Source organism: Pyrus communis, chromosome 8 (assembly GCF_041283825.1).
Source record: "Pyrus communis isolate YQ-2024b chromosome 8, ASM4128382v1, whole genome shotgun sequence".
Lineage (NCBI taxonomy): Eukaryota > Viridiplantae > Streptophyta > Magnoliopsida > Rosales > Rosaceae > Pyrus > Pyrus communis.
The window spans coordinates 13,370,308-13,384,415 of NC_142572.1; the positions used below are offsets into that span (position 1 = coordinate 13,370,308).

Consider the following 14,108-nt stretch of genomic DNA (forward strand, 5'->3'; position numbering starts at 1 on the left):
AACATCCCCCCTCAAGATCTTGGTTGAGTAATCCAAGCATGAGATTGTTGCAGTGTGTTTGAAACAAGGGTGCACTGAGACCTTTTGTAAGTATATCTATAAACTGCTCTTGAGAAGACACAAACTGCACTTCAAGTTGCTTCTTGGAAATCCTTTCACGGATAAATGAACATCAGCTTCGGTATGCTTTGTTTTTTGGTGCTGAACAAGATTAAAACATAGGGTAATCGAAGACAATTTATCACAAAATAACACAGGATGAGCAATGACTATGATCTGCATAAATGAAAGCAACTGTTGAATTCAAGTAGTTCAGTTGAAGTAGTGGCAATGCACGATATTCTGCCTTTGTGGAAGATCGTGATACCATTTGTTGCTTCTTGGATGACCAGGAAATAGGATTGGATCCCAAAAACACAACTAAACCTATTGTTGACCTGAGATAAATTGGATCCCCAGCCAAGTCAGCATCACTGAAAGCTTTTAATACCAAACCCCTTTTTGAATAAATAATACCATGATGCATAGTACCCTTCAAGTACCTAAGTTTGCGCTTGACAACAATATAGTGTGAAACCATAGGATTTTGCATAAATTGCATATTTGGTGCATTGAAAAAGCAGTATACGACCTTGAAAATGTGAGATATTGAAGGGCACCTATAATGCTGCAAGATGCAATGGGATTGTCATAGGAGCCCCATCATTCTTGAGAAGCCTGTTGTATGGTAAATGAGGTGTATCATAACTTTTAGAATCAAACATCTCAATTTTGTGCAGCAAATCTTGCATAAACTTTGACTAGATAAGAACAACCCAGATTTGATTGAGGTAATCTAATTGCCAAGAAAATAGTGCAAGTCACCTAAGTCCTTTATATCAAACTCATAGGTGAGAGAGTTAAAAACATGATGAATGACAAATGAAGAGCTCATTGTGATTATAATGTCATCCACGTAGGGAACCAAAATCACAATATCACAACCAATCTTCTTCACAAATAAAGAAGAATCTAAATAAGTGGATTGAAAACCAATGTTAGGTAGAAATGCGGTTCCATACTCTTGGGGCTTGCTTCAAGCCATATAGAGACTCATGAAGTTCGCAAACCAAATGTGGATTCTATGCATTCTATGCATCTACAAAACTAAGAGGTTGAGACATGTACACTTCATCCTACAACAAGCCATGCAACAATGTATTTTTAACATCAAGTTGCCTCAATTTTCATCCATGATGTGCACTAAAGCCAAAACCAACCTAACAGTAGTAGGTTTAACCACTGGACTGAATGTCTTTCCATAATCAAGCCCTAGTTCTTAATTGAAGCCTTTTGCCACCAACCAAGCCTTAGGCCTGACAATAGTACCATCTCAATTCTTCTTGATTTTAAAGATCCACTTACATCTAACTAAATTCTTCTGTGATGGAAGAGAAACCAAAGACCATGTACCCTGAGAATGTAAAGCCCCAATTTCCTTTTGCATTGCTTTAAGTCAAACTAGAACCTTAAGTACACTCTTGTATGAAGTAGGTTCAACCAATGACAAATCCACAGTATCAGAATCAACTAGAACTGTCAATAAGGCATTTTTCTTATTTATACTTCTCTGGCTTTTAGTCTGCATTAGATGCATGTTAAGTGGAGCAAAGGGAAGACCCACTTGAAGATTTTCAAGATTAAACAAAAGATCCACAGGGAGTAAGGAGTCACTTGCAGTGCCAGTAATAAACTTAGAAGCAGCATGAGGTATAAGACTATGTGATGAATTACTAGAGGGTGAAGTAGCATGTATAGGTTGTAAACTAATGATAGATGATGAACTTGATGAAGAATGTAAGAGTTGTTATGACACAGATGGTAATGATGGAGACACTAGCAAATTGTCAAGAGTTGTGACTAATGGTGGTGGTAATACAACACTAGTAATAGAGTAAGCATAGAGTTATGTTGACTGTTTTATCAGACTAGAATAAGTAAACTCTAGTTCATTGAAAAACACATGTCTAGAAATGTACACCTTGTGTTTAGAGACATCAAAAAAAATATACTCTTTGTATTGAGATGCATAGCCAAGAAACACACATCTAGTTGCTTTAGCTTCCAGTTTAGAACTATTGTAAGGTCTCAATAATAGAAAACATGGGCAACCAAATACCTTTAGATGTGATATAACAGGTAATTTTCCAAACAAGAGTTGAAATGGAGATTTGTGTTGTAAAAGTGAGGATGGCATTCTATTTATAAGATACACAGCTATTTGACATGCAAATGACCAAAATTGGGAAGGAAGTTGAGCATAATCAGCAAGGTAACGGCAGTTTTAATGATGTGCCTATGTTTTCTCTTAATTAGGCCATTTTGTTTAGGGATATAGGGACATCACTTGTGATGTATAACTTCCTTGTCTTGCAAGAAAGTGCAATTTATGATTGGCATATTCTCCACCTCCATTAGTTTGTAAACTTTTCACAAAAGTTGAGAACTGAGTTTGCACAAATGTACATAATGACACAAATGAAGAAAAGAAGTCTGAATTATCAACAAAAGGGAATAACCAACAAAATCTAGTACACTCATCAATAAAAGTGACATAGTATTTAAAACCATCCATTGAATTACATGGTGCAGGATCTCAGAGGTCAATGTGGACAATTTCAAATGGAACAATGGATTGATGAAACCTAGTTTGAAATGGTAGCTTAGTGAACTTTCCTTCTAAACAATTATTACACAGTGCAAGATTAACATCTTTAGCACAAGATATAGCAACATTCCAAAGCATTAAGAGGCAGAAGGGTTAGATGAATGATGCCAAACATCATGTTATTCTTGTTGAATGTTTATTTGTCGTCGAGCAAGTGAATGGATAGGATAGAGACCATTATTGCATAGTCCTTTGTACAAGATCTTCCCTGTGGCTTTGTCCTGGATCCAAAAACAATTGGCATACAAAATAAGCTAATAGTTATTGTCAAGACAAATCTTGTGAACTGACAGCAAGTTATAAGGTAATTGTGGGACATATAAAATTGAATTCGGTCTAATTGGATGAACTGAAGGTTTGATAATGTTGCCACCAATGTGAGACACTTTCAAACCTTCACGATTGGTAGCTTGAACACTTTCATTTGCAGGATATGAAGACGCCAAGGACATATTTTGAAGATTAGATGGTCCTCGTATGAGTGGAAGTATGCATTTCAATCATTTAACATTAATGGTGGTGCCCTAAGCAAGCACAAAATCGCTTGCTAACTTACTTTGAGGGTGGCTTCAAATCACAAGTTCATGAACCATGCTTCAAGACTTACAAAGTCAAAAGATACTATGCAAAGGGACTTTAAAGTACAGTGAACAAAATACATTCACTGTGCAGAGGAACTTCAAAGTACAGCGAGCCAAGAACAAATATCAGATTCTTGCTCACAAAGATACAAACATACAAAAGCTTTTACAAAAGAGTGAAACAACACAAAACCAAAGAAAGGTTGCCTTCTTTCTCCAAATGGTGCAGCAACCTTTAGTAATAAATAGGAGTGTCAGCTGCTATTCTCACACCCACATTCCATTTGCACAAAGAGCGGCTTTAAATATGAGCATCATAAAAGACCTAGCATATGCTCCACATAGGCCAACTAAGGAGGCACATCAGTTTGGGTTTATGTCGATATAAAAAGGGTCAAGACACAATAGAATTGAGCCATCAAATCCAACAGATTCCAGGTTATTTAGCCAATTATTCTCATTAAAAATTAATAAAACAAGAAAACTAAAAGAATCAAGGAACCGCACTTGATTATTCTAGATTCCAACAGGATAATGCTACAGTCAAATTCAGTAGTTATTCAACTCTAGTTACGATCTTGATTTTCATGGTTGCAAAAGAAATATACCTTCTTCCTCTTGTTGGACGATTGAATCTATTTGCTTTCGTAACTTTTCATAGAATATTAATTGAAATATTACAGAAACGAGTTAGCATCAATGGCTGCTCAACAAATTAAATGGCCTCACATACACCAAAACTTGACTGGAATATTCTTGCTATAAATATCTTAACAATTCAATCCAAAAGTTACTTCATATAAAGTAATACTGCGTTTATAAGACTTTAAAAAAGAAAGTAGCATGAATAGAATGGATGAAACACTGCAATTGTTTGTAAATAATAAACTGTAAGTTCTTAAGCAGTTTCAACATAAAAACGCCTATATATATGCTATTAGAGTCCAATGATCAAATAATGATTATTTTTATATTGGGCTTTCAATTTATTCCTTGGCATTATCATTCAGGAATTTCGGGAGCCACACTTTGCCGACTCTTTGGGAATTCGAGTAAGGTTGTTGTTACGGTCCACGTAGTAAAGACCGAATTTTGGAACAAACCCTTGCCGAAACTCAAAATTATCGAGTAGGGACCAATGAAAGTATCCCTTCACATTCACACCATTCCTGCAAAAACATCAGTGACAAGTAAATGGATACTCTTTCCTCAAACTAGTAAACATGCACTCAACTCATGAAGTTGATCTAGATTAGTAATTTTTTCTGTTGTACTAGATTACGTACTTCATTGCCATCTTAATCCGGTACAGATGCTGAAGAATATATTGGATTCTATGTGGATCCTTCAATGATTTATCAAGCTTGGCTTCGGTAATTCCATTCTCCGTAATATAAACTGTTGGGCTCTGGTAGTTTTGGTTCATGAACTCCAAAAGTTTCTGTAATCCTTGTGGATAAGAGTATATAAAGTTGATTCCTTGAGCCTGCAAGGGATGCAAATTTAGTTTTCCAGATATATTTGCTACAGTCCCGTAAAATAGTAAACTAGAGAAATATATTTTGACAGTCTCACTTTTCTTACTTTAGGGCCAATAAGGACTCGATCTTTATCTGCAACAATAAAAACATGGGCAACAATATCAGTACCACTTTCAACATATCCATCATTTATACATGTACACACAAACACATGGACACACGCGCAGAGACGCACAAAAACACATACAGACCAGCCTTAGCAATAAGGTCATGTATAAGCTTACTTTCAGTCACAGCTCTAGCAAAAGTATCACTGCGGTAGGCGATTGGTGCATCAGGTTTTCTTGGTAGGTAGCGACCAAATCTTGAAGTATAGTAATTGACCCCAATGAAATCGAAGGATCCCTTCATAAGTTTTTTCTCTTCCACTGTGAAAGTCGGTATCCTTTGCTTGGCTAAGAGTCTCATAATTTTCAGGTAGGCTCCGTATACTAACGGTTCCATATACCTGATAAGGAGGAGTACAAAATCATTCTTATGAAAAATACGTTTTGTTGATTTCAAAAGAAAACAATAGGCAAGAATCACTATACAAGCGGTACTTGTTCCAGCAATATATACTACTTCTTACTAACCACCCAATTTCAAAGTCCATTAGTCTCTTTGCTGCTGCCTTGTCTTCTATTGAATTAGAAAATGGCTCAACATACTGCCTGACCAGACTGATTCCGATTTGACCACCTTGATCTCCCTTCAAATAAGCAAAATAATAAATAAACATTAGTCAAGAGAAGATTCTCATGGAGTTGATGTTAATTCCAGAAGTTGACGGTAAATGAATCAGAGTGTGACACACGAGAAACTTATCTCTGTAGAGGTTGACAACGGTAGCATGGGCAAGGAGAAGGTTATGGCTCACAGTGTATGGCTCAGTGCTGGAATTTCCGCCTGTACATGGAGGAGCATGTTCTTTCACAGGAACCGAGCACCTGGCTGGTGGACCAACTCCAAAGTCATAACCCAGCTTGGCCATAATCAGTGGCTCGTTGATTGTGATCCAATTTTTTACCCTATCACGTGTACATTGTGTGCCAGCTTCAGCATTCGATTAGGCCCCTTGGTGTATTTTTTTAGTTGCCCAAAATAACTTAAATGGTGAAAACCCTAATCTTAAATTTCTACAAAAAATTTGGCAAAACTTCCCCTAATAGTATATCATTTCCCAAAAGTAGAAACAATTCTAATTCAAAAGTAGTTTTGGTTTATCAACTCCAAACACATGTTTACTTGAACTAGCTAAAACAATAAATATAAAAATATACACACGTGTGTATAGTTTCATGCCATGAAAGCTAGGTTCATTTAGTTTCCTTATATATATCCACACACATATATACTAAGAAATACGAATATATACTAGCTATTATGCATAGAGCATTTGACGGTGATTAGTAGTTGATGAACCGAACCAAAGGCAATATACAGACTCCAATGAGCTGCCAAAGCCAATGGGATTATCATAATTAGATACCTTTAAGATATATAGATGGTCCTTTCTAAATGAGCTACCATGTGATAAAATGTAAGAAATAAACCATTTCTCACTTAGACTCCAATCAGTTGCAGAGAAGATATAGGAAACAAAGGCAATATACAGATTTAGGGAACAAAGGCAATACCAAAGTTCAACATATTTTGTAATTTAATGTCTGATTCAAATCCCAATTCCAAACATAAAAGTCTGAGACATGATTGCTCACTATCATTGAGGATGACCACCTGGGATGAACTGCTTAAACTTCATATCAATGTTCAATTCCACTAGATTTGGCAGTGCATCTAAATTTTGGGCGAAACCTTGGCTAGAAGAAAGCCTTGGAGTATCACATGACAATCATGACTCTTCATTCTAGAAAATTTACACCCTTTCACGTTCACGCAATGCGAGATATTGGAAGCATACCCATCTAGAAACTTTATAGAAGAAACAAAGTTGAAAAACTCTTTCTTCCTATTCGGTTTAATTGTAAAAAACGGATGGCCTTTCTTCAATGTACCACCGACTCTCTTCATCCACAAGAATGATCTAATGCCCATTTGTTCCAAATTGAGGTGAGCTTCAATCGTGTCCTTCGTTTCTGACCTAATGCCCATTCTTCAGTGTACCACCAACTTTCTTCATCCACAAGTTGAAAAACTCTTTCTTCCCATTCGGCTTAACTGTAAAAAATGGATGGCTTTCAAAATCAACAAACTATAACCTCCAAAAAAAAAAAAAAATAGAATAAAATCAACACATAAATAAAAAATATATACAAAAATAATTAACTAAGAATATGATAAACCCAAATTAATCCAAACAATCACCCGCAATGACACCAATTACTTGATAGGATTTTTACCACTTGCAAAATTAGGGATAAAAATAATTAAAAATACTTGCAGCAGAACACGGTAATTATAGTATAAACGGCTCAAGCAAGGTTATTTTCCACAAGGATTGAATGAATAATTTGTATTTAAAACCAACTCTTAATTAATTATCTAAAACGAAGTTGGGAAAATGTTGATTTTGGAATTTAAAATAATAAAAATAATACTAAATTAAAACAATTAAAGAAATTAGCAAAATAAAGAAAACAAAAAGAAACGTTTTGAAAATCAAATTGTAAAAGCCTAGGGTTCTACTGTTACCACAACAATAAAAAAAATTAAAAAAAATATAAAAAGCACATATCATTTCAAACTTAAGACCCTTCGTTTATTTTAAACAACAAAAATCATTGCTTCTGATTAAACTTCTTAATCATTTAACCAAAATTTTAAAAATTTATACTCTTATGAAAAGAAATTCCAAAATTTTAAAAATTTTATACTCTTATGAAAAGAAATTCATAAAAAATGGAAAATAAAAAAACACACATAATGTTATGAATCTGAGACCTCTTTGTTAATTTCAAACATAATGAACCACCACTTCTAGTTAAACTTTTTAATCATTTGATCAAATTTTATAAATTTATACCCTTATAAAAAAAATAGTAAACATTAGAAAGTAAATAAACCTATAGCGATTTGAACCCAGGACCTCCTTGTTAAATTTAAACAACATAAACCACTAGTTCTAGTTAAACTTCTTGATACACCAACAACAACAACAAAGTCTTTTCCCACTAAGTGGGGTCGGCTATATGAATCCTAGAACACCATTGCGCTCGGTTCTGTGTCACGTATTCCGTTAGATCCAAGTACTCTAAGTCTTTTCTTAGAGTTTCTTCTTTGAATGTGTACAACTTAAGAAGTAGCCGCATCAAGTCTTCATGATTAGAAGATGGCGGTTGTTGTCGTTACTTCTCATTAGGTACAAATAGTTGCTAACAAGAGTCTTTTATTAGTGGCACATATCAAAAGAAAATCTCACAAACCTGGCTATGGTAAACCCAATGAGACAAACCCATAGTCTAAGGAGAAAACTAAGTTAATGCAGGATCTCGATATTGTTTCACATCTCCAAGATGATCATTAACATACAAAAGGGTATGACCAACCCATAGTAGGTGTCTCGTCAAAACCTCATCAAATTACCAAAAATCCAGTTAGGAAAGTGCTCCTAATCATAGGGATATAGTATGTTAAGATCATGTGAGTATTCATTAGGATACTCCTCCTGAGTTCAGCAAAACTCCCTAAGAGAATACCGGTGATGCAAATCTAAAAGTTTGTGGAATCCAATTTCATGAACAACCTTCTAAAGGTTGACTTCGGCAATGACTTTGTAAATAGGTAGGAAACATTCCTGGGACTGGATATGCTTGACTTCAATCTTCTGAACTTGTTATTGCTAATGAATGAAAAAAAAACTTCAAAGCAATAAGTTTGGCGTTGTCATCTTTGATGTATCATTTCTTTAATTTTTCAATACATGCATCGTTGTCTTCATGAATCATTGTTGGAACGTCAACGATAGTAGAAAAGCCACATGTGTTTCTTATGTGATCAATCACGTCCCTCAACCAAAACATTTGCGCGATGCTTCATGTAGGGCTAGAATACCAATGTTATTTGAAGACGTAGCAATCAACTCTTATTTGATTTATCTCAAGATATTGTAATATCTTCAATGGTACAGACATAACCAGTTTAAGAACACACCTTGTGTAGGTCAAGTGCCAAGTACAATAAAGTACCGATAAGTATGGAGCTATAGGTTCCAGTATCTCTTTATCCTCGTCTTTAGAACAAAATAGGTCTCATTTTGCAGAGTTCGAACAACCATGTGAGTACTCAAAAGCTTTGCTTTATTCTCATTAAAGCAGCGTAACACATTTTGGGTGTCGTTCAATTGGTGGACTTGTATACCAAACAATGCTCTACTCCTTGCAATTGGTCGAAGACAAAACTATCTCATCCATCAAACACCCCCTTTAATAATTTTATAAAAATCATAACTAAATATCGGATTTGTCTTCAATAGTCTAAACTATTAGTAGTCCGACTTTTTATCTATTAGATTGACAAGTTAAAAAAAATAACATTTCATCAATTCAATCATGACCCTCCATTTCTCAACCACTAATTGGTTCGGACTATTGCTGAAAAATTGTTGAATACCACTAGAACTTTATAAACGTTTTAATAGTTCACTCTAATTAACGACATTTACTATTACTGGGTCTAATCTCAAACTTTTACAAGCTTGGGCCAAACCATCAACACTTTTAATTTCATGACCCGACCCGAATCGTTCCGACCACCCCCCGCGTAAACCAAAGACGCTATGTCGGTACAAAATTACAATCCCAACCCTTCCCCCCCTCTCTCTCTCTCTGCTCGTCGTCCCTGCAAGCAAAACTCTCGGTGGAGAAATGGGGGCCGGGCGCGAGGTCCAAAGCTCGCTGGACGGGCTGAGAGACAAGAACGTGATGCAGCTGAAGAAGCTCAACACTGCCCTCTTCCCAGTTCGCTACAACGACAAGTACTACGCCGATGCCCTTGCTTCCGGCGATTTCACCAAGCTAGGTTAAGCTTCGATTCTGGGTCTTCCTTATTTGTGCATAATATTTCTGGGTTTTGTTTAGGGTTTTTGTTTAATTTTGCATAACATGTTCTGGGTTTTGTCTAATTTTGCATAACATTTTCTGGGTTTGCTTGTTTTGTGTTACTAATGTAGATTTTATGCAAATTCCCTGAAATGTCTTGTGTTTCTTGCTTATTTTGTAAAATCTTTGTGTATTTCGTGGTTTCTGTTCGTTCTGCGTATTTCATAGTCTTCCTTGTTGTTTGTTTGCTTCGGGTCATCCGAAATGGAATTTGTTTACGGGTCGTGCTGGGAAATATTGGGCTTTAGCTCATTGCATTTGGAAATGCTGGGTTTGGTCACTTGGATTTGGATACACTTTTGAAGAATGTCGACAACACAATTGTACAAGTAAATTGAGGATGAAAACTTATTGGTATGTCAGGGATGCAGCATCGGTGAGGTACTTAAGTGATTAGCTATCCCCTGGATTTTTATCAGTTCTTCAACAACAAAATTATATGTCTTCTTTGATGAGTTATGTTCTATTATGCATGCAAAGAGGGTCATTATGAATGAAGAAGTGGGTGGGACAGTGGCTTGGGCATTTTTGAAGGTATCCTGTTATGAATTGTATGTGCTGAGACTATTATTTAACAAGCTTATTCGCTGAGCCATCAAAGTCCATTTCTTATGATTTCTCAATGAATCTGCATATATGGTCTAAAAATAGATTGATAATCATATGTAAACACGATTACAAACTTATTGTGTAGCTATACCCTTGATTTATCATCCTTCAGATTTTTTTTCCTTCTTTAGCACTCGTGACTATGCTGGAGTTGACTACTTGCCAAAGTGACAAAGAGTATGAAAGTTTAAAGTTTAATTCCTGCTATTATTTGTATACAGCATATTTCAGTGATATATGCGTTGGTGCAATTGCATGCCGGCTTGAGAAAAAGGAAAATGGAGCTGTCCGTGTGTACATCATGACATTGGGAGTTTTAGCACCGTACCGTGGACTAGGCATTGGTAAGCAAGCAATGTTCTTCGTATTATAACTTTGGTGTGGCTTTGTGGTCGAAATACATGATCCATGCTTTGATTAAATTTGCCTTCTGAATACAAACTTGAGTTGTCAAGAAGTCTCCTGCTTTGTGGTGGTTCTGTCGACTGGTAAATGTTGGCTTAATCTGGATATTTACAACTGTGCAAATTTTCTGATCTAAGTTCTGGGATTTTTGCAGGTAAACAACTGTTGAACCATTCTCTTGATCTGTGCGCCAAGCAAAATATTTCCGAAATTTACTTGCATGTTCAGACAAACAATGAGGACGCCATAAACTTCTATAAGAAATTTGGGTTCGAAATCACAGAAACCATCCAGAATTATTACACGAACATTACCCCTCCAGACTGCTATGTGCTCACCAAGTATATTACTCAGACAAAGAAATAACATGTCAAAGCCATCAAATGGGGTGCTGTTCCATTAAATTTTGGTCTGTTTTATTCCTCAATTATGCTGGATGTTGTCTAGTTGTTAAGAGTTATGAACTAGCTAAAATTTATTGGAAGCTGAGGTATGTAACGGTTCATCTGCGATGTTTCCGGTGAAATGATTGTTGGTTTTTTATCGGATTAGCTTATGATCATATGGAAAATTTCATAATTTCACGGCCAAGTAAGGGTTTCCGGCACGTTAACAAAACCCTTTCTGGCCTTTCTTTATGAAGTGTGTTGTTATTTTGGAAATGCAATTCTGTAAGCAGGCACCACGCATACAGGGATGAATGGACATCACTCTTTTGATGATTTATTTTCTGCTTTGTTCTCTGTATTTTCGCACTCGGTACTACGGGTGGAAGAAACGGAAACTGAATGAATAACGTAAAATCTCTTCAGTTACAATGTATTACTATGAATCATCTGAAGTTCCTTTATTCCTTCAACTATTTCTCAAGAGTTGGGGCAGACCAGACGTACGAGGAGGAAAGGTACATGCTGCTTCCGGACTTTACATTACTTGATATACGAACTACATCATATTAGACATTACAACAACTTTGCTTATTTTTCCATATGTACAAATTGGAAGGTTGGCAGTGCGTGAGCAAATGTCTCTGTTAGAGTGATCGTCGATCGATAGCTGCCTTGAATGTTCAATAAGCCAAACCACCGGCAAAAGCATCTCCGTCGTGAAGTACACTCTCTGTCAGCCAATAACCATCCCATGACCCTCCAACCCTCTGCCAACAAGAAGCTACAGATCAATACAGGTATAACTACAGTTTCCATAGTTCAATCGTATAAAACGCATATGATCCATATCGATATAAGGCTAACCTAGTTTACAAAATCAAAATCACAGTCGTACTTTCGGATTCAATAATAGTTCCTTGACTAGCACTCTACCGACTATACAGTTCCATATTACGCTTTACAGACCATGCCTGCCGTGAAGCATTGCAGACGGCAGACGTTATTTTTTGGTTAGATACAGCAACCAGTGGATTCCTATACTTTTTCCGTTTTGGCGGGGTGTGAAATCCAGTATTCAGAATATGTCCACAGGTTTTACAACACAACTTATATGCATGTTTCGTTGCCTCGTAAATATGACATGTTCATCATTCATCTATTCCCCTTAAGAAACTTTGCAAAGCGAAAACATCTTCACTAACCTGAACCATTGTGAATTGAAATATTTCTTCTTCCTCTGGCCGACATCCTCTTATCCAAACCCGCTGCTTGAGTAGGTTCTAGTTCGCAGTCGCAATTCATTCAACAAAGATATCGAATTAGAAATGCAATTAAACGTGTAACAACACCAGAGGACTCGAGTCTAGTATGGCAACTCTAAGTTAGCTCAAAGTTACATCACATATAAGTTTGTTAGCGGAATCAATCAACGTACTCATACCTCCTCCACAAATAAACTGCTCAACATCTTCCTCTCTTTATGACATAACAACACTCTATATGTTGAATGGTGAAAAATTCGCCTAAATCGTTCAAACTGCACACATAGCGAATCACCCAACCAAAACCATGAGCTACAAATATCACTGGGGGGAGTAATTTCCGCAGATTTTTCCTTCCCATGCACACCCCTGTTTACTTGGACTTTGGAATGAATAAATCCAAGGAGAAGCAAGAATTAACAGGGTTATGCAGAAGGAGAAAAAAGGCGTGCGGAAATCATTTGAAAAATACAGCATTGCACCAACCTGCCCCAAATCAAAGAATGGGCCGAAATAGGTGGACCTCTCAAAAGGATCAAACCCAGCAAACTATGAACAGAGGAAACCAGGAAACAAAACATTAAGAATCCAAAGCCAACCCTATTTCTTCGTGTCAAAAATAAATCCAACCCAAAAAAGAAGAAGAAATTGAGAAAGTTTACCCTGTACATGACCTCGATGCCATAATCGGGGCGGGGTTGATCGTTGTACTTGAGGGCATCCAGCTGATGCTGAACAGCTTCTTCTGCGCTAAACTAGAACACAAGTCAACAAATTATATCACATAAACAGAGAGAGGAACTTCAACGAATGAAATCATTTATTTTTCCATATGATGAGATGATTACGTTTAATCTGGGGCCAAAGGGCCTCTTCTTCCGGGATTCCAGCCTGCAAATTCCAAGATCGTCATCAGTTATATATCAATCAATAGGAGTGAGAGAGAGATATATATATAGAGAGAGAGAGAGAGCGAACCAATCAGCTGAGAGGAAATCAGGAACGTCAGCAGCGCAAGCTCTGAATCGAGAGCTTGGAGATTTGGTTTTGGAAAGGAGCAACAGAGAGTGGGGAGATGACAGGGAGGAGCAAAACGACATGCTTTAAGCCGAGATAGCTACTCTCTCTATCTCTCTCTCTCTCTCTCTCTCTCTCAGAGTCTAATCTCTACAGTAGTAACGAGAATGGTGGAAATTTGGGAAAGCGGAGAGAGGTTGGAGACTCCAATGGAGAGGGAGAATATTCAGTGTCTGAGGATGAGGATGTAGGATGTTTGCAGCCGCTGATTTGATGTCCACCGTTGGATTCACCACAATACTTTTAAATTTGACAAATTAAAGCAAAATTCCAGATTAAAAAATATAATGTTTGCTGGCGTACCCGTTATTTGTCTTCATACTATATATAACTCCACAATCAAGAGTCCAAAACGATATTCAATGTCTCTGTGCTGTAAAACTCTTATCGTCTTCTACTGACTGCCCATCCTTCTTCAGTTCACAAGCAAAACAAGAAAAAAGAGAACTCTCTTCACCTCTATAGAGAGAGAGGGAGAGAGAGAGAGAGGGAGAGAGA

At 36.7% G+C, this 14,108-nt stretch overlaps 3 protein-coding genes across 3 annotated transcripts; 1 reads left to right on the forward strand and 2 right to left on the reverse strand.

The window, feature by feature from the left end:
* Positions 1 to 4,012: 4,012 nt before the first annotated feature.
* Positions 4,013 to 5,273, reverse strand: LOC148695130 (beta-glucosidase 13-like). The gene is made up of 4 exons (XM_088698310.1): positions 5,054 to 5,273; positions 4,873 to 4,901; positions 4,575 to 4,774; positions 4,013 to 4,457 (listed from the first exon to the last, which is right to left on the reverse strand). The coding sequence occupies exons 1-4, from the start codon at positions 5,271 to 5,273 to the stop codon at positions 4,295 to 4,297; spliced, it is 612 nt and encodes a 203-aa protein (XP_088554436.1). The 3' UTR covers positions 4,013 to 4,294.
* A 4,282-nt stretch (positions 5,274 to 9,555) lies between these two features.
* LOC137718452 (uncharacterized) lies at positions 9,556 to 11,608 on the forward strand. The gene is made up of 3 exons (XM_068458006.2): positions 9,556 to 9,788; positions 10,699 to 10,821; positions 11,037 to 11,608. The coding sequence occupies exons 1-3, from the start codon at positions 9,635 to 9,637 to the stop codon at positions 11,246 to 11,248; spliced, it is 489 nt and encodes a 162-aa protein (XP_068314107.1). The 5' UTR covers positions 9,556 to 9,634; the 3' UTR covers positions 11,249 to 11,608.
* Positions 11,609 to 11,704: 96 nt separating this feature from the next.
* Positions 11,705 to 13,814, reverse strand: LOC137717480 (DNA-directed RNA polymerase subunit beta). The gene is made up of 7 exons (XM_068456863.2): positions 13,512 to 13,814; positions 13,382 to 13,424; positions 13,196 to 13,288; positions 13,020 to 13,082; positions 12,713 to 12,808; positions 12,474 to 12,551; positions 11,705 to 12,038 (listed from the first exon to the last, which is right to left on the reverse strand). The coding sequence occupies exons 1-7, from the start codon at positions 13,631 to 13,633 to the stop codon at positions 11,952 to 11,954; spliced, it is 582 nt and encodes a 193-aa protein (XP_068312964.2). The 5' UTR covers positions 13,634 to 13,814; the 3' UTR covers positions 11,705 to 11,951.
* Positions 13,815 to 14,108: the final 294 nt, after the last annotated feature.